The sequence below is a fragment of the Protopterus annectens genome, chromosome 7.part0 (assembly GCF_019279795.1).
Source record: "Protopterus annectens isolate FY-2018-M chromosome 7.part0, PAN1.0, whole genome shotgun sequence".
Lineage (NCBI taxonomy): Eukaryota > Metazoa > Chordata > Ceratodontiformes > Protopteridae > Protopterus > Protopterus annectens.
This window is the reverse complement of record NC_056739.1, coordinates 1,726,743,260-1,726,768,073: the sequence shown is the minus strand read 5'-3', so window position 1 is coordinate 1,726,768,073 and position 24,814 is coordinate 1,726,743,260. Positions and strand designations below refer to the sequence as shown.

Here is a 24,814-nt window from a genome sequence, read left to right as displayed (position 1 = left end):
CAAAGTGCTGCTTCAAGACTTCCAAAGAAACCAGATGCTGGCTAGACGAACGATGACATCACCTCTGTTCACCTGACTTGGGTACCACACGCGCGCACACTTGCTAAGACGTGTGACAGCATCAGAAAGCTGTAACAGTTTCAAACATTCCCCCCTTCCAGGGTTCTCTGATAAACATACACATTCAGTCAGTTACAACAATGCAACCTAATATACACGCATACATTCCTTCTGTCCAGCATTTTTAAAACAAGTAATTTTACAAATATATTTTTAACTCAAACTTCTGTAAAATCAGTGCGATAGTCAAATAACATAAAATTCTTTCCGAAACTCCAGCTAGCTATGCTGTAATAGGTACATATGTACTGCCCTACTCTCCTTGACACAGATGACTCTACTTCATAACATACAATTACGAACAATGAATGAAATCGGTAAGACAATATTAGCTATACAAAACAGACCTGTTTTAGCATGCAATTTCGGGATCTTAACAGAATCCGAGAAATGCCAGCCCTATCTGATATAAGTAGCCAATAGTGGGCACGTATGCCGATGACGCCAGCATCCCCTATCATGAGGCAGGAAGGGACTGTCATGGCCCTTAATATTCCCTATTAAAGGAGGCACTATTGTGGTAGTATCTTATTCGCAACCTGATTTGAGTTGTTTATAGCCAGTTTCTCTAAGTGAACCATTTACATTTCAGAGGACGCTGAGCTGTACCTACTCTTGCCGGACTGCTTGGTAGTTGCAGTGGACACTCAATAAACGAAATGGCTTCGGCTAGAGTTGGGACGCAAGTTCCTCATAAGGTAGGCGGTCGAGAAGAGCACAGGTTGGGGGCGGGTTTGATGATTTCTACTTTTTGTAGTTAGTTTTATTTTTAAAGAGTTGGGAGAAGACTGTAATATTGCAGTGTTGAGGTGGTACTGTGACTTTTGGTACGTGGAGTTTTGCAATATTTGATAGCGAGATGATTGGAAGGAAGTAGTGCCAAAGTGTTAATTTTAAAGCTTCTGCTTAGCATTATTTGTCAGTAAATTTCCCGGAGCTCCTGGTAGATTGAACATTTCAGTTATTAACTGCCTCTTCGTTGAGTGGTGGCCATTGTAATAAATACTTTTAAAACTGCTCCTTATACAGAGGTGTAATAGAGCGCCGTTGTAATGTTGGCCAATATCCTGGATTCAGTATGTTTCTCTACGGGGCTACAATTTTTTTAGACAATTTGTTTATTTTTAATAGGATCGGATGTTAATGTAATTAAATGTTTAATCTCGTGTCCTCTCTGAAATTGTATATAATTACAAGGAACATGCCTCATTTTGAGTCTGAAAAAAAAAACATGTTTAAGTTGTTTGCAAAACTGTCTGTGTTCCACGTTGTGCCCATTTGTTTCACTTTGGTAGGTAGTGTTTCTAATTGTGGTGCTCGAAGGGTCTCTCATCTGTCTTGATTTATCTGGAGTTTATAGTGTGCGATGGCTTAAATGGCATTTCTGCAAATTTGCATGATGCTTTGTGTTTCTTCGCATTTTTTATAATTACAGTCGTATATATAACTGTAGCTATGCTGTAGTGCCAGTACCAGGAGCCAGCTAAACTCTGCAGCTGTGTTTAAACTGAGTTCGTGGTGTAGCAGGAGTCTTGTGTAGATTCCTGTGCGTTGCAGCAATGGGTAAATGAAAACTGCACGTATCACTATGCATGTTACATTACGTGAGCAGATTTTTTTAAATATATATATATTATGCCATTAATTTCTTGGGCGGTACACTTGCATGCCTTTAAACCTGATAATTGAGTGAGTCACCTGATTCAGGATGGACTGTTTTCAGACAAAGAATAAGCTTTACTTGGGAGGACAGTGGTGTCAGTGCAATGGGCTTGCTGCAACATCTGTGGGGTGCCCTGAGTTAATAGTTTTTGCACCGCTTAGCCATTACAGCACTGTTTTGAGGACAAGGAGTCAAAGCCCACTGATCGACATGTGCAAGCGTATGTGTGTGCTAGTCAAAGTGTAATGGACAGCAAGATATGCAGCTATGGACTGACGAAAGGTGATGTGTAGCAGGTGTAGAAAAGTGCAGTGATACTGAAGAAATCTGCCCACATTCACCATGTACCATTGTGTGTGTTTGAGTAAAAAGAACTATGGAGCAAATCTTTACTGACACCTGCTTGCTGCCCTGCTAAAGACACTTGTGCAAGTGCAGTGGACTGGCTTCAATACATAGGGATGAGAGTTCTGAGCTGACATGCATCAGCCGTTTTCGTTTGCCAAAGTCATTACAGTAGTATTTTGCAGACAGGTGGGTTCCACAACATGTACTCTTGTATCACACATGACCATGACACAGTGACCTGCTCTCTACAAAAGTGTTGCATGGCTACTGTGTCCAAATCAACTCCCGTTTTCCTGTTTTCACGCAGACATGCATGCTTGCCCACCCTATATCATAGCTGGCGTTGGGCATCCGCGGCCACGGGGAGCCTACAATTACATCCCAGCGAATGGGGGCCCCCATGCAGCAGCTGCGAGTTTCTCTGTCCCCTCTGCTCGTTGCTCAGCAAAGCACCTTTTGCACGTTCACACGGCTCAGTAACATCACCACGCAAACTGTTTTCCTCCTTTTTTTTTACGTGCCTGTAAGCTGCTCTCAATCGGGTCCGCTTCAGTGAAGCACAGGACCTGATTGGCTGCAGCAGCCAGGAAAATAACTTTTTTTTTTTTTTTGACATGTAATGTCCAACCTGTCACTGGATAAGGAGGTTGAACTGGTAAATAAAAGGTTTAAGGTAGGAAAGCAGGATTTATGGCAGTTTCTTAATATTAATAAACTTGAAGCATTTCCACTTATTCAATAAAATGTTTTCCTCTGCATTGTATCCTAAACTATGCCGATACTGTACTGGAAATTATTTTGAATGCATACATAAAGTATTTATATGCTAGACGTCCACTGTTACTGTGGGCAGATACTATTTTTTTCATGTGTGCATTTGTGTGTGCGATGTGCATCAGATTAGTTGACTTAAAAGTATGTTTGTGGTAGTGAAATAATAAAGTAAGATAGTTATAGATGCATTACTAGTGAAAGCTTGAGCCTCCTGCAACAGATGGGACCCAGCCTACGTTAACACAGCAGTGTAACGGCTACCTGTAGTAGAAATATTCTGCTATAAGTAACAGAAGCATTCCTAAATGTTTTTGTGTAATATTTGATCTCAAAACTTACTTTTGTGCAGTCAGGAAAATTCCAGACATACAAAAAAATCCCATAACAAATGGAGTTACACACAAATACATGCAATTTATGATTCTCTCCTTTATTAGTCCAGTATGCAATAGAAAGTGGATCAAGCCACTCTTGGACTATTACATTATAAGGTAAATATTCACAGGCGATCTGCAAACTAAATCAACACTTCAAGTGTAGGGGCATACCTCTCAACCTCTTAGAGCAAGAAATCTGGACAAACCATAAATAAAAGTTGGACAAAGACCCAAAAATAGGGACAACTTTTAAATATTGCTCTTACAAACTTAAGTTGATAGAATAACAGGTTTTGCATTAGCATCCTAGCTGGCTTTAGGCACCTGCTATCGCTGGGGGGTCCCCAACCACAGCAGGTTATCTTACTTTGATATTTTGAAACATTTCTGTCAAACTAACAAAAGCTAGTACAGCAATCTTGTATACTTAATAAACCAGGTGGGTAATAACTCTTACTTATATCTTCTTAAAATTAAAAAAAATACCTCTGGTTATAGTAACAGTGTTTTATCAAGTAACAGGCTTCATAATTCTATTAAATATTTTACCACTGACATAGTGCCTATGGCTTAATTAAACCCTCCTTGGTGGACATTCTCTCCACTAAAACCAACAACATGGCCAGCTTTAGGTACCTGCAGTATCTGTGGCTGCAAGGAGGCCCCTTAATCATCCTTGACTTTGTAGGGGGCCACCAAAAGCAACTGATGTTTAGGAAAATGAGGGAAAAAATTAATTTCCTAATTATGCTCTTTAACCTGAAAAGGGATGTGGAATGACCCTGTTAGGATAAAGCTGATAATGAAACATAAGCAAGGTAAGCATTAGAGAGATCAGCAACCCAGAGTGACTGAGCTGAGTGCAAAACTTGTATTTTAAGAAAATCGGATGCTTCCGACCTTGAGATGTTTTTACTTTCAGGGATTTTTATAAATATTGGTAGAACATCAGATACTACAACTCTTAACTTCTTTGCCGAAGAATTCAGCACAATACCAAACATAATAGCAGAATAAAGGCTGAAAATCAGGAACATAAATAAAGGCTGAAAATCAGGAACATATTTTAAATATCACTCTAATTCACTTACATCTTTTGCATCAACTTGCATTTTTTTTTTTGGATAATATGAAGTATAAACATCTGATTCCTGGAATTATTGACTGTCAGTGTTCCTGAATGATTTACTAGCAAATTAAACTTTTTTATGAAGGACAGAGCAAAATGATCAGGAAAATTAGGGAAGGTCTGTGAAATCATAGACCGTGACAGGTATACATTACTCTTCACTGACCTAAATAAAAGTGACTTTGCCCTGCTGCTGTTTGATTGTTAAACAGTATTCACTGACCTGGTGTGGCTGTACCAGTGGCCTACACTGTATTGTTATTTGCTGAAATAAGTACAAAACTAGTATTGCTATGGCTTTTGTTTGTGTTTGTAAAAATATCAGTGATTTAATCTCTGCATACACCCAGTAATGCCAGGATACATACGTTATTCTTTTGGGTTTCAGTAAAAAAATGTAGCTAGCAAGTAATCGTATTTCAAAAGTAATGCATAAAATATATCGCAGAACATTCAGACAATTCAGTCTTCAAGGAGTCCAGTGGTCCCCACTCCCCAGACTGTACAAATTTATACAGGGGGCACCATTAATCATTTGTGATTGTTTTCTCATTTTTCAAAGCTAGCAATACAATGTATTAATTTTCTGATTAAGTTCTTTACCTTGATCCTGTTAGGATAAAGCTGATGATGGCCTCTGCTCTCAACTGCACTCATTCTAAAACCAGATGTGCTCAGAAGTGCATGTACAGAAAGTTGCTGTAGGTTATTTGGGGGGGGGGTTGTGTCAAAGGAAAAACAACTTCAAAAAGATCAACACACAGCAGGTTCAGGTTAAGGCACTTTAATCTTGCAGCAAGGAGACAAAAACGTGCTAATACAGAGTTTGTCTAACTAGAATCAGGAAGTGACGCCATTCTTATACATTTCTTACAAGACATTGCCTACTAAGCTGACATAATAAATCACAAGTTCTTTCAATATTATTTCATAGCAGCTGTTTGTCCATGATTTTCTGCTGCCATATCAAGTTTACAAAAAAAAAAAAACACTTCCTAAGAAAAACAACGTGGCCTTTATGACCACCGGTCAGATACAACTTCTCACTAAGCAATGTTACCATTCAGGGTACTCAGGGGCGGCTCGTGGCATCGGACTGCCGGACTGCAGCCCCCTCAACAAAAAAAAGAAAAAAGTACCTTTTGTGTAGTGAGTGTATTTTTTTTTTTGTTTACTGTGTCTGAAGCAAGCCGCGACTTGTCTTTCAAGTTCCTTCCTGCCTCGGCAAGTATGCGCATGCCCACTTTAACAGTCTCGGGTTGCGGCGGTTTTAAATAAAGACTTTTTTGTTTGTTTTTGCTGCAGCCCGGTGAGGACCTTAAGGCATCAGTGTGATGCTCAACAGTCTATGTGGTTCCAAACCGCATAGAATTGGAAGGGGTTCGGACTGCGACGTCCGCAGGCACATACATGACGTGCTTGGGCTAAATGCTGCTGATTGGTTGTCGCTCTCTTCCCGGGCTTTATGTGTTGGGAAAAGAGCGAGAATCAAACAGTTTCAGTTGTGGACTGATTCGTGACTGAGTCAATCGAGGGAAGGATTTACCTAGCTAGTATTTTGCATTTATTTGCTACTGGATTTCTATTTTTTTTTTTTTTTTTTGGGCGGCCTATATTTTGTCAGCTGTGCTGAAGGTGAAGAAGAATTACTGAAGATAAGAAAGTAGTAGTACAACAAGTTAGAAGAAGAAGAACAGAGTAGAGTACAGAGAGTTTTCTTCTTGGTGGTATGTATATTATTTTTTATTGTCCCAACCTACTGCATATTTTTTAATTGTCATTGTTTGTTGTTATGTTTATTGGTAGCCCTTTTAGCTGGACATGCTTGATTGCTTTAGTGTACTATATTGTTTAATCAGGTGGTTACTTAACATGGATGGTCTAGCAGTTGTTGCAGAGATTAAGGTTGCGAGCTGTAGTTTCTGTGGTAGTGGGTTTCATTCTTTTAGCCTATTGTGTGGCTTTGAGCGGGTCACTTAACAAGACATTGCTTCCATGTTGCCCCTGAAAAGGGAATGTGTGTCCAGCAGGCCTACCTGGTTAGCAAAGGTGTGTTATTATTATTATATTCTTAAATCTTGAAGATAGGAGAATTTATGACATTAACTACAGGAAGGAATGTTTCAGATTACTTTATTCAACTAGGAATTTGGGAATATATTACCAATATTAAGAAAATGAATGTGCTTAGTTCTGTAGCTTTACATTTTCAAATATATTCCTAAAACTATAAAGGAAGAAAAAGAGTCTAATATTACTTTGAAAAAGCAAGAGCCATCATATGTTTAATACATTATTAAACATTCAGTGCATTATTTTTCAATGGACTGAACATGGAACCAGACCTGAAGTATTGGACAGTCAAAATCTGAGGACTATAACTGAACTTGAATTGTATAGGTTGTTTTTAAACTAGTTTCTTTGTATTATAAATTACTGTAATTGTTTTAGATGTAAGCATGGTGTATTTTGTGATCAGTTTGTCCCTAGAAGACTGTTAGCTGAAGTGCTGGGAGGTTTTTGTTCAGGAAGAAAAACTGGTATGAAATGAAATGTTTTCTTCTATTTTTTGGGGTGTGTGTGTGTGTGTGTGTGTGTGTGTGTGTGTGTGTGTGTGTGTAAAATGCCCCAGTGGCTAGAGCAAACTCATGATGGTGTGGTAGGGAATACCTCAGGCTTGAATCCTGTATGCAGGTGTTAAGGGCCTGAATTCCCTACCCACCACCATTTGTAAAAAAGTTGCAGATTTTTGCCTCCTATTTGATCTGTTCTATTCCTCATAATATCTGTGGTTTCTAAATACTTAAATGCTTGATATTTGATGGTACAGTGGTAGCATTGTTACCTCACAGCTGCAGGTTCTTAGGTCTGATTCTTGGCTGGGGTGCCTTCTGTGTGGGGTCTGCATCTTCTCCCTGTGTTTGTGTGGGTTTGCTTTTGTGTCCTCCCATGTTACAAAGACATGTCTGCATTATTTCTTCCTGGGCTTCTACTAAAAATTGTTTTTTTGTTCTAAGTCAGACTGTCCTGGTTAACAAATTTTAAATAAAATTGACAGGCATTTGAATTTCAGACTTCAGGTTTCTGAATGTTTAATTCCTTGCATATTTGATGGTTCAGTAGTAACACTGTTGCCTCATGCTATAAGTTTTCTGGTTTGATTCTTGGCTGGGGTGCCTTCTGCGTGGAGTCTGCATCTCCTCCCTGTGTTTGTGTAGATTTGCTCTGGTGTCCTGCCATTTTAAAGACTTGTCTGCAGTATTTCTCCCTGGGCATCTGCTGAAAATTGTTTTTGTTCAGTCAGACGTAAAACTGACAGGCATTTGAATTTCAGACTTCATATTCTTCTGAAAATACATAGTAACACAACCTATTTTCTAAGTTTATAAGATGAATATTTGAAATTTGTCCCTATTTTTGGGACTGTATTCCCCCATTATTGCCTTCGACCAGATTTTTTGTGCTAAGGTTGACAGCTATGGCAAGAACTGAATTCACTGAATATGTTTGAGGGCTGTATTCCCTCATTACTGGGTTTGTCCAGGTGTTTTGTACTAAGAGGTTGAGAGCTATGGTGAGAACTGAATTCACTAAATGATAGCCATTTAAGTTTCAGTCTTCCTTTCTTCCACAAAGCAGCTGATTTGGCACAGTGGTATGTTGCTCTGACTGTTTTGTACAGGGACTTTGGCAGTAAAATGTATGGTGGTAACAAAGCATTTTATTCTAGCAACTTTCCAAGATTATACAAGCAATGTTTAATGTGTCCCTGGTTTTTGGCCCCCCCCCCATAAATTTTGGCTTTTTCCAGAGTTCTTGTGCTGCGAAATGGAGATGCAGTTTAGTATTGAGTAGATTTTACAAGGAGCTGAGAGCTGCAGAGGAAGAGTGCAGAGGAAGAGAAGTTTAGTGCTGCTTATGCAATGTCTGCTTGTATTGTTAATAGTACAACAGATTGTGTACTTGCTTTTGATGCAGAAGGCTGCGGGTTCTACTCCCACAAGGGGTGGATGCTGCCATATGAAGAATGTCTTCCTTGGCGAAGATACTACCTATGAGCCTGTTATCAGTTTGCCATCCAATTGCAATATTACTATCATTTTTTTAATGTAATATAGGCAATTTATTCCTCAGGGACAACAGACACTTTATTTTTTGATGAAACCAAGAAATATAAAGGTGTTTGCTAACAGCAACCTTTTCATTAGTTACAGATTTCTTTAATGTGGAATTATTTAGATGAGTTTTACTTCAGAGATTGTGCATATACTGATTATGGTGGACTGTAGAAATTTGAGTAGACTTTTATGATGGAAATGTTCTGAACTGGGCAGTTTTATCCTTATTGGTGCATGCGTTTTGTTTCATTGTTTAATAAATTTAAAATGCCCTCTAACAACTGTACTGTATTGTACAAGGAATATAATTTAGTACAATCAGGAAGGTGCATCAAAGAGCACATGTATGTTTCATATGCAAGGGGCCTATGATTTGAAAACAGCCCAGAATTAATCTTCATCTGCCACTGGCAAAATGTATTTTCTTTGCATGTGGGTTTCAATGCTGTTTCAATGAATGTTAGTTTCAAGGGCAGAGACGTTTTAATGCTAAGCCTGTTTTCATTGTGAGACTGCATTGCTTTGTTTAGCAGATGTCTTAGTGTTTGTGCTGTAAAATGCAAAATAAAACTTTCAAATGAAGTCCAAATCATCATATAAGTAAAGCAGTATGCACATTAGTGTTTATGGTAAATGGAGTGAAATAGCCAAGTAATGGATCATTGGAATGGCTGCAGGGGGGAGGCTCCATTCGACCATGTTGTGAGGGGGAAGGGTGGCAAACTCACAACCCCAGCTGAACTATACCTCCCAACTGTCCAGATTTTCAAAGAATGAATAGATTTTTGCTTCTTATTTTTGGTTTGTTCCTCCTATATCATTTAGTAATTAAGTCACTAAATAATGGCACACTGAGTTTCAGACTTCATAACCTTCAGAAAAATGCATGCTAAAGTAAGATCTGGTATTCTATCAACTGTCTCAGTTTATACAAGAGCAATTTTTAGTACTGTTTATATGTTCCCCCAAAATATTTGGCCTTGTCCAGATTTATTGTATTAACAGGTTGAGAGGTACATGCAAATTGCTTTATAGAATTAGGGATAGCCAAACCTCTCAACTGTCCCTGATTTTGGCTCAAAATGTTACTCTTCCCTCTAATAATCCCTCCGCAAAATAGCAATTTTGGAAGAAAACATGGAGGGTTTACAATTAAGAAATAACTGTAATAATCAGAGTTATAGATTAGTTTTATTTCCAGAAATGCATGTAGATTCTTTTATTTTGTCAGCTGCTCAAGTTAGCAGTACTAATATTAGTGTCCCTTCTTTGACAGGTTCCCAGCTGTATCGTGTGGCTATTTTATATTTTTGCATCACATTTTTTGTCCGTTTTTCATAAAATTGTGGGTTTTTTTGGCAAATTAGTGACAAATCATTAAATCATTGCTCAAACTGCAATTCATACTATGTTGGCAAAACAGAAAGAATATTAAAGAGAAGAATATATGAACATCTGTATGAAATACAAAAAGAAAAAGACACAAACGCTTTATTCAAACACACAAAAACCTGCAAAGAGTCTAAATTTTCTTTTTTTGTTCTTGAGCAGGTGAAAAAAGAAATAAGAGGAGGCCCCTGGGAAGAATGGTTGGAGTACAAGGAATTATGTTGGCAAATATTATTAGAAGCCAACAAACAACCTGGTTTAAACAAATGCATCTCCCTAGCTCCAATTTTGAAATTAAGAGCAGCCAAAATATGAGGCCAACTAGCAATGGTTTTACCACAAAAGAACAGCAGGTGGTACTATTGTCCAAATTTTATCCCTGACAAAAACACATTTTCTCTACACTTATACATCTACAATAAATTTTATGTGAGATTTTTATATATTTATTTATTCATTTATTTATTGGATTTAATAAAGAAAATTCTCTAAAGTATAAGATGAATAATTAAGTACACAGTTTTAAAATTTTGTAATAAATTGAGATTTGATTTTAACAGACTTTAAGATATTTACTTATCACACACCGTGTTTTATCTTAATGAGCCCTTCTTGTTTTTCATGCCTGTCATTGGTTCAAATAGAATGCAAATGTTTTAATTGGCTATGATTTTTTGAATTTTATTATATAATGATTAATTAATTAAAATCTAATTGTCTGATGAAGTCTTAACATTCAGTTGACGAAAACGCATTGACTTGCTCTAAAGCGTTTACCTTGTGGATTATCTTGTTTACAGTGGTTTTTGTGCAACAATAAAGTGCGGTTTTGGTGCGCTGTTTCCAGCCTTTCTCTTTTTTACTGGTTACATTATTTTCGTTGGGCGCCTGTTGTTGGATTTCTTAGTTTGGTGCCCAGCTATGGAGAACAGCCCGCATTCTTCAAACCGCGAAGAACTGGGACAGTCCCGTAAACTGATCGGGCAGCTTACTGTGCTCATTGAATTACTAACCCCGTTGTGTACTACCTTGACTGGCAGGAAATCAACGGACGAAGGATGTATACCGGAAGGGACCGAAAGGTTTGGAGGATCTAAACAGAAGAGGAAAAGATCCAACCGCGATTCCGGCTCCACGTCGCTCGAGGAGGCTGAACCGAATGGTGGCACTTTCGATCCTGCCAATACACCGATGCTCCTGGGTTCTCGATCAGCATCGGATAGGAGCACACACACAAGGGTTTCCAACAGGGCTAGTGGTCCGACTGTGAACTCGCCGGGCACGAACGCCACAGGTACTGTTCCCACTTCTTCAAACTGTCACAATTTACTAGACTGGCTAAAAAATCCGCTTTGTTTTAACCTTACTTCTGAAGATGACAACTCACCACAGGATGGTGATTCGTACTGTTTAAAAATTGACAAATTATCGAAATCTATGCACAAATACAAAACATTGTGTATAGAAAATTCCTATTTAACAGCATGTATTAAACACAATATTGTACCGAAGGGGCTCAGGGTATGGAAGTACCCAAACAATGTTGAACCGGGCACTGCTTTTCACAAAGATTTAATTAATATTTTTAACAAATGTGGTCTTGAAGTTCTTGGTCTTATTATTAAAGAAAATAACAAACAATTAGCAGAACTTGAAGAAGAGATTTTGGTACTTGATAATTTTATTAAGCAAGATTTGTTTTTTGAGATAAAACAAGAAAGGGATAAATATTACGAATTAAGAGCAGATATTGATATGAAATGTAAGACATTAGAACAAAGAAAGATTAATAAACTTAAAAGGGACCTAGATGATTATCAGAATAATGTGAGTTACCCACAACCACCTTCCAAGAGAAATGAACACAATGTCAGAAATAGACTAGATAAAAGGAGAGTGAACAATCATAATGTGAACCACAGGGGGGAAGAATTTATCAATGAAGACTATGACACTGACTTTCCACCATTATTGAATGAAGACCCACAATACAACATGAATAGAAAGAGACAGGGTTTTCAGAATTTTCAGAGAGGGGGAGGAAGAAGGGGGAGAGGGAGGTATTAACTAACACTGGTTACACCCCCACCCCAACCCATTCCCCCATCCAAAATCCTGATGACGCTCCTAATTTAAACATTGATTTAGAGATTTTACGTACAGGCACTACACACTCCTTTAAAAACTTTTCGATATACAATTTCAGCAACATCACCATAAACAGGGCACATTTTGACCTACTCAGTAAAGGATTTAAATTCATTCCAAGTACCCGAGGGGATTTAGTAAATACTATTTTGGACATGAAGCTGTTCCTTAGGAAACTGAATTTGCAGGCCATTTTATCACCCACATCAGGCAACCAAGACTTACCACATACTGCCTTAACTAGACGCAGTACCTACAACCCCCCCACTCCTCCCTCAAATTAAGAACCTGGAATTGGTGTTAGAAAATGAAATCAGGAAGGAGTTTAAACAACATCATAAGATGCATAACCTTACAGGAAAAGAACACGAAACCCTGAATGATCTAAGAAAAAACACCCAAATAAGAATTATGAAACCTGACAAAGGAGGGGGAGTTGTGATTATGGACAATATCATATACGAAGGCAAAATGAATTACATACTTAGAGAAGAAAGCAAATACAGAAATGTATCTATTGATGAGGTGAACTTGGCTTACCAGAAAATAGATTTGGTACTAGAGAACATGATCATGGAGGGAACAATTGACAACAACACGCACAAATATTTGTCTGTGCCGAAACCTAAGATTCCAATCATCTTCGGCATACCCAAAGTGCACAAAAACATCAGTGACCCTCCATTAAGACCTATTGTGTCAGCTGACTGTTCTAAAACTCTCCCCATGGCTAAATTTGTGGACCACAAGATCAAACACATTTGTAACAACTACAAACACATATTGAAAGATTCATGGGACCTACTGAGAAGTATTACACCAAACCTCTTGACTGAGAATTTGATTTTTGTTACTATAGATGTGGTAGATCTCTTCACTTGCATACCACATAACGAAGGTATGAGTATTTTTGAAGATATAATTTTCATGGACAACATTCTCACACATCCAGAAAAAGTTGCTATAGTGGAGCTAATGGATACAATATTGAAATATAATTTTATAATATTTAATGGAGAATTTTACCAACAAACAAAAGGGGTAGCAATGGGTGCGGCTTGCGCACCCACCTATGCAAACATAGTATTAGCAGGATGGGAATCGAACCACATCCTGAACTCGGGATTCCAACAATATTGGTCCCTATACAGATGTTACCTCGATGACATCGTCATTTTTTGGACAGGAGGCAATGAGAAATTGACTGAATTCCTAGACTATATTAACAGTACTACCCACTTTTTGAAATTTACACACTCCACCTCAGTTGATAAGTTGCAGTACTTGGATGTTGAAGTCCACAAGAATGAGAACCAAAAAAACCTAGAAACTAAGGTATTCAGGAAAAACACCTTCTGCAATTCTTTCCTGCATTATAACAGCGCACACCCTCCACATTGTAAAAGAAACATTGTCAAGGGACAATTTGTGAGAGGGTGTCGCATGACCAGCAGAGATGAGGATTTTTTATTCGAATGTAACACCTTGGAAGGTATGTTCCTAGCCAGAGGATACCCACCTGATTTTATCAAAGACATTAGAAAAGAGGTGGAGCAATACAGACAGACAAAATTCAAACCTATTAAGGGTTGTCTAACTAACATCATGAATTCTACTACAAGCGATGACACTATGGATAACCATTCGAATACCAGCAAGAACAATACACCAATAGACCCTGAATACCAATCAGCACTGGTCCTAGAATTCAACTTGTTTAACTCCAAAGTAAAAAGAATTTTCCAAACTGAGTGGGACAAATTTATATCTTTTTCGGACATCCCCAACATTAAAGAAAGGGTCCCAAAAGTTGTATATAAGAATGCACGAAGCATCAAAAAACTTTTAGAATACAATCAAACCAACGATACCAATAATGCTTTTGAGAAGACACGCTCCACTAGTACTACTCATGGAACATTCCACTGTGGACATTGCAAACAGTGCCCCTACATTTCTAACAAAAGTGAAATATTCCTGGAAGCTAGGGAAATGAATATATACAGTACAGGGTACCACAATTGTGAATCCCAGGGGGTAGTTTACTTAGCCATGTGCTCAAACTGCAATTCATACTATGTTGGCAAAACAGAAAGAATATTAAAGAGAAGAATATATGAACATCTGTATGAAATACAAAAAGAAAAAGACACAAACGCTTTATTCAAACACACAAAAACCTGCAAAGAGTCTAAATTTTCTTTTTTTGTTCTTGAGCAGGTGAAAAAAGAAATAAGAGGAGGCCCCTGGGAAGAATGGTTGGAGTACAAGGAATTATGTTGGCAAGTATTATTAGAAGCCAACAAACAACCTGGTTTAAACGAATGCATCTCCCTAGCTCCAATTTTGAAATTAAGAGCAGCCAAAATATGAGGCCAACTAGCAATGGTTTTACCACAAAAGAACAGCAGGTGGTACTATTGTCCAAATTTTATCCCTGACAAAAACACATTTTCTCTACACTTATACATCTACAATAAATTTTATGTGAGATTTTTATATATTTATTTATTCATTTATTTATTGGATTTAATAAAGAAAATTCTCTAAAGTATAAGATGAATAATTAAGTACACAGTTTTAAAATTTTGTAATAAATTGAGAATTGATTTTAACAGACTTTAAGATATTTACTTATCACACACCGTGTTTTATCTTAATGAGCCCTTCTTGTTTTTCATGCCTGTCATTGGTTCAAATAGAATGCAAATGTTTTAATTGGCTATGATTTTTTGAATTTTATTATATAATGATTAATTAATTAAAATCTAATTGTCTGATGAAGTCTTAACATTCAGTTGACGAAAACGCATTGACTTGCTCTAAAGCGTTTACCTTGTGGATTATCTTGTTTACAGTGGTTTTTGTGCAACAATAAAGTGCGGTTTTGGTGCGCTGTTTCCAGCCTTTCTCTTTTTTACTGACAAATCATTAAAGACTGAAGTTAGAAAATAATGGCAGACATTTGAGTTTCAGATTTCATACCCTTCAGAAAATTCATACTAATGCAAAACCTAATCTATTATCTTTCTAAGTTTATAAGAGCAATATTTAAAATATTTTTGGGCCTTTGTCCCACTTCTATGTATGGCTTTGTCCAGATTTCTTGCTCTGAGGTTGAGAGGTATGACAAATGTGTCAGGGCCATCACAGTCGGCCAGAGACATTTCAAATTGTGACATACTTGTTGCACCCCACTCCCCCATGTAGTGACTCTGGATGTGTCCAAGCAAGCCAAGGAGTAGTTATGCAGTGTAAATGTGCAGAGTATCCCCCCATCCAAGGTAGACACAAGTACTACAGTGGCTTTTCATCTGTCCTTGATTTTGCAGAATGGTCTGGTTTGTCATATTTTTGTACTGTTGATTTTACTCAAAGTGCCTGTTGCTCTGTGTTGTGCTTTAATAACCATCAGGTAAGCTTGTCTGAGATCGTAAGATGCAGGTAAGCTTTAATAAGCTTACTGTTAAAGAATTGCCAACATTGAAAGCCTTTCTGTTGTTGCCATGCAGAGAATACTTAACTAGATAATGTATAAGCCTTGGGTATTGAAATGCATATGACAGTATTTGTAATAAAGGACAGGATTACATTATATTAAGAAGCTCATTACACTTGTTGGAGACTTCTGGTCATCTCTGCAGCCTTTACCCGTAAACTAAACAGAATGCCAATCATGTGTGGTCCTTAACTTGTACAGTAATCCTTTAAGCAATGTATCCTGAGCTTGTTTCTTGTTTGCTTTTCATTTTTTACTTTGGTCATGTTTTCCCCATGAAACAAGTAGATAGTTGTCAGGCAGCAGATCTTTTTGGATAATAAGCATTTTTACAAGTGGGGCCATCACTTGCTACTTGGTACTTTTAATAAAGCTGAATATAAATTATAATTAGAACTGCAGTGCAAGGAGAAGTGGTTTAAGTTGAGTGCTACTTGTTTTTCTTATACTTATTTTGACTGGCATTCCAGTAATGTATTTAAAAAGTAATTTATTTTTTCATGCCTCACAACCTTTTTGTTTCCATCTAGATATTAAGTAAGCTGTCATGCAGCCAACACATTGAAATATTTTTATTCGTCTACACTTCATTTTGTCTTGATTGGACTCTCATAATGATGGTTTGGCACTCAGGGCAGCCTATTTAATTAAAGTTATTTTTTGTGGTTTTGAGCATAGCTCCTCCCCTTTCTAGTTGGCCACACCCCTTCCCATTGACCCCACCAATTCAGCTGTCTCCTGCAGCCCCCCTTTGATTTGAAGTCACCAGCCACCACTGAGGGTACTATGGCTAATTCGAGCACAAAGCAAGTACAAATTATAGTTCATTTCTTCAAGCAGTCTTTGTTCAACTGTATCTATCTTCTCTGCAGCTGTGCGTGTTCTCAGAACACGAACAGAGATGATTCTTCAAGTTCAGTAACATTATAGAAAACAGTATTGTTCTATTCTTTATTTTCCTGACCTAGCAGATAATCACCTGCTTTTCAGTATATTTCCAAAAGGCATAAACATGAATTTTGCTGTGCTAGCAAATACTAGGTCAGAGAGCATCTTGCAGTTTCAGAAAGCATATTGCAGTTTGAAAAGCATCTTACAGTTTCATACAAAACTAAGCTATACATAAAATAGAATGAAATGCGTTAACCCTTTTAGCTTCTAATAAGCACTAAACACATACACTAATACATATTTTCTGACATTTCCCCCTGTTAATACTTTTTATTCTATTTTCAAAAGCATAAACAGTTTGCTTCTTCTCCTAACCTCTTTCTGTTCAGAATTTGCAGTTAAAGAGAGTCATTCAGTTTGAACTTATGAAAGTGTTTCACTTTTCAACAGTTCTTCAATTTCAGTACTTTGATACAAAGTCTCAGAAACTGACATGATTGTAAAATCTTTGATTAATCTTTTCATGCAGGGAATGCCACAACAAATGCACACTCCTAATAGGAGTAATCCCACACAAATGGCAATCAGGATGTTCATTAGGTTGCTACTCCACCCTCCAAACAAATTCTGGAAAAAGTCCGTCAGTGGGTTTGGGCCTGGTTTGGTCATGGCCGACACTTGCTGAATCACCTCAAGATGGTTGTTTATCTCATGCTGGTTGTCAGGAATATACGAACAGCACTCCTCTTTTATTAAAGCGCACGTACCACCTTTCGCCACTAGGGTGAAGTTGAGAGCCATACGGTTTTGAAGCACCACAGTTCTCATAGCATTCAGTTCATCAGTTACTAATTCGAGAGCAGAAAAAGTTGCATAACTCATTATTTCGAGAAGTTTGGACAGTTTTCTCAGCTCCCAAATCGATTTCACTGCGCCATATGCAGGGGCTATACCTGCCCATGATATAATAGTGTCACTCAAGTCCATGTGTGTCAGTTTATCTTTGTTTTTCACGGAGTTATGGTTTCTCCAGCCTGCTTCGATTCGTCCCATTGGATTCTCAGGTCTCTTGATTGGATTTCCAGGTTTCTTGGTGACCTCTCTGACATTTCGAATTCTTCCCTGAGGCAAAACTGCAGTGTGTCGTATGGCCGGAACCAGGTAACCCAAAAAACAACTGCCGGACCAATTCTCAGGTAACCATTTGTATGCCTTTTTCCCCACACACAAAATAACAATTCTCTACTTTAGTATTAATATATACTTGCCCTGCATGAAACATTTTCTTATCAATGATAGATAGCTGTTTAAAAAGAACAGGATTATGTTGTACTTGATTCAAAATATGATTCATAGTTTGTATCACAAATATAACCTGCATTATTAGCTTTGGTGTAACACTTTTTTGTAAGGAACAGTCACATTACAATTGCTCCAACCCACCTGAACAGTATAATTTTTGTAAAAACATACAATTCCCTTTTGTGTAACAGGCAGGTACAATGCTATTTTGTCTTGTGATTTCACAGTCGTATCAAAAATCAAATTTTCCCAGGTCTCATTGACCCCTAGGGGGACAGCAGTCATTAACAATCCCCCGTATGCTGTTGGTATAGCTGTGCAAATCCAGCAATTTGAAACATTAAAAGTTTCAGCATACCCATATTTAATTGCTTGATAAGTGTTAAAGTTCGGATGCCAGTCTATGAGTAACGCATCACGTTTATTCAGTTCAGCTCGTGTGGCTGGAAAAAGGAAAGGTCACAGCAAAAAGATTACTGTTATCAATATAGTTAACAGAATAATCATGCAATACTTCTGAGGTCGTTTTGCATTTCTATTTACTTCATATCTGGTCATTTTGTTCTTGTTGTGTAACAGTAACAAAGTTTCTGTCCAGTTCAAAGTTTTTAACCAGCTTACAGTGTGTCAGATGGAATCCAGGACGCTCGTTCTGTGATCTTGACTGCAGTGGGTGTTGACAGTAACACTTGGTATGGCCCTTCCCACTTCGGTGACGTCCAGTTCTTCCTTTTGATGACTTTCACCCAGACCCACGTGCCTGGGACTACTGCTGCTTCTGATGGTCTGGTTTGTTCTTTATCTGAAACAGAATTTAACTGCAAAAGTTGTTTATTACATAAAAGTTGTTTCATATATTCTGCAAGTGAACTGTCGGCCTCCTGGTCTGCAGGCATAAGAGGTTTCCACTGAGGTATACAATATACTTTTCCAAACAATATTTCAAAAGGTGTTAACCCTTCATTTGGTACAGTTCTCATGCTCAATAGTGCCAGAGGCAGGCAGTACACACAATTCTTTTGTGTCTCACTAATTAACTTCCTAAGTTTACTTTTCAAAACCCCATTATGCCTCTCTACTAGTCCTGCGGATTGTGGATGGTATGCACAGTGGTTCTTTAAGGAAATTCCAAAATATCGGCTCAACTGTTGTATAGTTTGATTCACAAAGTTTGTGCCATTGTCACTGTAGATCTTTTCCGGTATGCCAAATCTAGGAATAATTTCTTTAACAAGGACTTTGGCTTCCACCCATTTGGAAAACATATCTATAATGACAAGACAATACTTCTTATTTTCGCATTTGTTTAGTTCTATGAAATCCATACAGATAGTATGGAGTGGGTACGGTGGTATAGGGAAACTCCCTTGCTTAGGCTTCAACGCCCCTTGTGCATGATGCTTGTTACAAACATGGCATGCCGCACAAACATTTTATGTGTAGTTTGTAAATCCATATGCTGTGAACACTCTACACTAACTGTACCATCCCCCCTGTTGAGACATGGCACTGCCCATGGCTCAACAAAGCTGCATATCTAAACAAATTAGACAGCAAAATCGGTTTTCCTTCTTTGGAGATGTACAGCCCTTTCTCAAGAATTGCTCCTCGTATTATCCATTTCTGTTTTTCTACTTTCGTAGTAAATGTCTGCATTGTTTTCAACATTCCTAAATCTAAAATCTCAGAAGGTTGTAATTCCTCACTCAGAAGAAATACTTCTGAAGCTGCCTGCTTTGCAGCTGTATCAGCTCCCGCATTACCTTTTGAAATCCTGTCCTGTTGCTTGGTATGAGCTATGCATTTACAAATAGCTACTTTCTGAGGAAACTGAATAGATTCTAACAAATCCTAAAATAAACTGCGCATGATTAATCGGTTTGCCAGTAGATGTTATCATTCCTCTATTCTTCCACTGTTGCACAAAAACATGTACAGTAGAAAAAGCGTACTGTCTGTCAGTAAAAATGTTTACACATTTACCCTTTGCCAAGGTACATGCCCTTGTCAAGGCAATCAATTCTGCTTGTGCAGATAAGTTGTGTGGTAAAGACTTTGCTTCTAAAATCTCAGTATCGGAAACTACTGCGTACTCCACTAGGTTCTGCCCTGTAGGACCCCTTCTGCATGAGCTGTCCACGTAATATGTCACCTCGGCATCATCCAAGGGAACATCCGTTGGATCTTTTCTGGACAGTGTCTTTTGCTCGATCTCCTGCAGGCAGCTGTGTGGTGTGCCATCCGCAGGGGTTGGGAGCAAGGTAGACGGTTTTAAAGTTGTACATCGTTCAATTGTCATATGAGGTTGGCTCAAGAGTATAGTCATGCAGGAAAGATGTCTAGCAGGAGAAAGATATGCTACTTTTTCTTGCAGTAAAATAATCGCGACTGCATGAGGCGCTCTCAATGTGAGAGGGTGGAACAACACTACTGAGGCCGAAGCCTGTACTGCCATTGCAGCTGCGACTACTGCTTGTACACAGTGGGGCAGGAATCGTGTCACTGGGTCCAGCTGTGATGAATAGTAAGCTATGGGGCATTGCTTATCCCCATGTTGCTGTGTTAACACTGATGTCATATAACCTTGCTTACAATCTACAGTTTGGAAAAAATGTTTATGATAGTTTGGCAATCCTAAAACTAATGAAGATGCTATCAATTGCTTTAATTTACAGAAAGCTGATTCTGCTTCTGGTGTCCATTGTAATAAATCTTGTGCTGCCATAGGCTTCTTGTATATCAAGTCGGTTAGTGGAGCAGATTCCAAGGCATAGTTTGGAATCCAACTCCGACAGAAATTAGTTGTACCTAGGAAGGACATCATTTCCTTCTTGGTAGTTGGTTTGGGTGCTTGTAAAATTGCTATTTTCCTATCTTCATCTAATGTTCTGCCTTCTTTGGATATTACACATCCCGGGTATTTAACCTGCTTTTTCCAAAGCTGCAACTTGCTTTTGTTTACTTTATGTCCTTGAGTGGCTAGAAATTGTAGTAATGCTATGGTATCTTGTCTGCATTCTTGCTGGGTGGGGGCTGCCAGCAGGATGTCGTCTACATAAAGTAAAATCTGACTGCCTCTCGGTGGGGTAAATCCTGCCAAGTTGCTTGCCATCTCTTGTGCGAATATTGTTGGGCTTTCACAATACCCCTGTGATAGTCACGTGTATGTATACCTTTTCCCCTGAAATGTGAATGCAAACCAATGTTGGCTGTCAGGGTGTATCGGTATCGAAAAGAACGCATTGCTAATATCTACCACAGAAAAATACTTCTGTTGAGGCTTCAAATCATAGGGTGTGTGGATCTGGCACCGTAGGTGCTCTAGGTATTACTGCATCATTTACAGCTTGTAAATCTTGGACCATATGCCATTCTCAGTTTGCTTTTCTGACAGGAAATAAGGGTGTATTACATGGTGAATCGGGAGATTCTACCAGTACTCCTTCCTTAAGTAAAGCTGCTATTATAGGTTTGATTCCTACTTCTGCATCTTTCCTTAAGGGATACTGTCTCTTCTGTGGTCTAAATGCTGACTTTGGCATAATAGTAACTGGTCCTGCTGTACGAATTAGTCCTACATCTGATTTCCCTGTTGACCAGAGAGTTTCTGGTATTCTCCATAAGGCATTTTCTTCCTCTTCTAGTAAGAGTGCTAATCAGCTGTCCTCGCTAGACTGCAAGTGTACAGCTGGGTGTGTCTGTGTTATCCAATTTAACTTCTGCTTCTGTACTCTCTGTTCTGACAATTCTAACTGTCTGTTTTTCCCATTTTGTGACTTTTTCTCCTAGGTCTGCCCATTTCACATTCTTGTCCTTAGTTAACGTGGTAATCGATTAGATTTATAGAGTGCAAAGAATTCCTGGGGCAATGAACAGCTAACCACACTGTTCCCTTCTGTGTCCCAGTACAGTTTACGTAATACTCTGTTTGCATGGTTTTTAAACAGTTCTTGCTCATATTCCTCATCGGGTCCTGGTGTGCTACAATAATACAGAGTACAGTGCAACAAATGCTGTTTATCAGTGTCAAGGGAGGGGGACTTACTGATGGCTACATTCATCAGTTCTTCGGTTACTGCCCCTGGACCAGTCGTGACCAAGTCCTGGCTGTACCAATAAAATGTTTTGTCCTCCAGTCGCACCACAAAAGTATCCATTTGTCGCTGTGCTTCCATACCCTGCATAGTTGGAACTACTGCTATGCCAAATGTCTGCATAAGATCTCTGCCCAAAAGATTTACTGGGCATTTTGCAGAAACAACAATTTTGCTTTTCTGGGTCATCCCTGAAACAGGGTCAGTTATTGCTATGTTATGGGAGAGTGGCTCCCGATACAGCTGTCCATTAGCTGCTTTCACTGATATGTAATCATATGATTATGAATTTTCTGGTAGTTTGGAAGGATGTATCAGGGTCCGTGATGCCCCTGTGTCACACAGAAATTTAACTTCCCTCCCCTCTACCAGAAGTGTAACTTCCGTTTTCGTGTCTGCTAAGTAGAGCTCTAGGCTCAATAATGCTAAGTCTAAAATTTCATTTTCTTCACTATCCGTGATTTCCTGCACTTCCTCTATTTCTTCTATCACATCCTCTACTCCCTCTATCACATTTGCATTTGTCTTTTCTCTGTTAACCCCTTCTAGTGATTCTTGACTGTCATATAGTCAGTCCTCACCCTCCTTATCTTCCATAGCTACCTTCTTGTTTTGCTTGCAATCCCTTGCTAAATGTCCCTTTTTTTCCCGCACTTAAAACATTCACCCCTTTTCTTTCTCTCTCCAAACTCTTCTGATCTCTTATCAGATTGTTTCCCTGGGTATTTTTCTTGCCCTTTTTCCCAGACTGTACTACAAAAACTTCTGCTCTGTCTTCTACAGCAAATACTTGGGTTTTCTTTTTCTTTTTGTTATTAAAATGCCTTTCGGCATGTCTTGCATATTCAAGTAATGACTGTAATCTACTTGTACGGTGATCTACCATGTACTTTGTAATAAAGCTGCTGATGGGCGCAATACTGCCTTTTAAAAATGCATTCTTTAACTGCTGCTTATATGGGGAATCTTTTGTGTTTGGTCTTCAGGTACCTGCATTCCACAATGGTTATTAAAACACTTTAATAATCTAGCATAATATCTGTCAACAGTTTCATCTTGTTGGATGCATTGATTAATGCAAGTCCAGTCTGCCCTAGGCTTCCATTTCTCAGAGATTTGGTCTCTTAGACCTTTCACTCTGTTATCCAGTTCTGCATTGCTATGTGGGAGTAGCTTGTGTTCTGCATCACAGGGATTCCAGTTGCCACTGATCATGTGCCAGATTTGTCTAACTACTTTTTCTACTTCTCCATTTAAATGATAACTTAATCTCATGCCCTGTAAGTCTTCTAAGAATTTTCTAAAATTAACTTTTGGATGGGGAATTCCCTCTGTGGCTTTCCGGATGTCTTCCGGTGTCCAAGGTCTATATACTAGGAGAGTCAGGTCCTGCCTTTCCTGTCCTGCCTGAGGATTTGGTATTTCTATGAGCGGACATATCTCTTCTTCACTCATAGCTCGTGAATTTTTGTTTATTTGATATAACTCATTATCCCCTCTTAAGTTACGTGTTCGAGACCTAGTCTGGATGGGATCATGACAAACGGTCTTGGCTTTGCAGTGACAGCTGGGTATAGCGGAGGTGGACCAGCTTGTCCACTCGCTTGATATTCTGGTAGGGGAAGCGGAGGAGGTGGGGGGAGGGTTGATGCTATTACCAAGTTATTATCCTCTTTATGTAAAAACATTGTTTTTGAATTATTACTCTTTTTTGTTCCCTACAGTTTGCTTCCTCAATCCACCTGTGTGCCTGAGGAATGCCTAAGTGACGTTGCTTTTTTACCTGGCCTTTTGTGTCGGTTTTAAGCTGTTTGACAAGTTTAATACGTGAGGATTTTTCTAATTTGCCATCAAATTCATATTTATTAACCCATTTTGTATAGTACCTGACATTGTCGGCACATTGTAATTGCATATATTTTGCGTCTTCAGTTAATGGTGGTCCTTGGGATCTTTTTGTGCACTTATTTCCCATATTGTTCTGACTGTTAAAATGTTACGTAACCCTTCTTGTTTTTACGTGGTACCACAATTTCTCTTTTTTTCACAGTTTATCTAGAATAACTGCCTACCTATTCTGTTTCCCTGATCTATGACAAGACTGCAATCTTTCTGTCCCTGACTTGTGCAAGACAAATCTCCAGACAATGCACATCAAGTCCCTGATCTAAAACAGAAAAAGGTAAATCTCACCTTACCTGAGCCTCCGTGATTGATTGTCTGGTTCGAAGAAAAAATGTTAACTCATCCTCCAGTCGCAGATCAGAAAAGTGGCTGGCCTCTTTTGAACGACAATTCAGTCGGAGGTCTTTCAGAGCAGAAAAACCAATGTGGTCTCTTCCACGTACAGTTTCATGCCACCTGGCCCATCTGACCAGAGGCGAAGTGAGAGTTTCCGGTCCGAAGGACCAATCTGTCAAAGGAAAAACAACTTCAAAAGGATCAACACACAGCAGGTTCAGGTTAAGGCACTTTAATCTTGCAGCAAGGAGACAAAAACGTGCTAATGCAGAGTTTGTCTGACTAGAATCAGGAAGTGAAGCCATTCTTATACATTTCTTACAAGACATTGCCTACTAAGCTGACGTAGTAAATCACAAGTTCTTTCAATATTATTTCATAGCAGCTGTTTGCCCATGATTTTCTGCTGGCATATCAAGTTTACAAAAAAAACATCCTAAGAAAAACAATGTGGACTTGATGACCACCAATCAGATACAACTTCTCACTATGCAATGTTACCATTCAAGGTACTATGGCTAATTCGAGCACAAAGCAAGTACAGATTATAGTTCATTTCTTCAAGCAGTCTTGTTCAGCTGTGCGTGTTCTCATAACACGAACAGAGCTGATTGTTCAAGTTCAATAACATTATAGAAAACAGTATTGTTCTAGTCATTATTTTCTTGACCTAGCAGATAATCACCTGCTTTTCAGTATATTTCCAAAAGGCATAAACATG

General features: G+C 38.5%; 1 protein-coding gene across 1 annotated transcript in view; it reads left to right on the top strand.

Moving 5' to 3' along the window:
- The first annotated feature begins 568 nt into the window (after nt 1–568).
- Nucleotides 569–24,814, top strand: part of APEH (acylaminoacyl-peptide hydrolase) — a 2,062,145-nt gene continuing 2,037,899 nt past the window's right edge. The window contains exon 1 of the mRNA XM_044078262.1: nt 569–818. Within this exon, the coding sequence (XP_043934197.1) occupies nt 780–818 (39 nt within the window). The 5' untranslated portion in view covers nt 569–779. The remainder of the gene's footprint in view (nt 819–24,814) is intronic.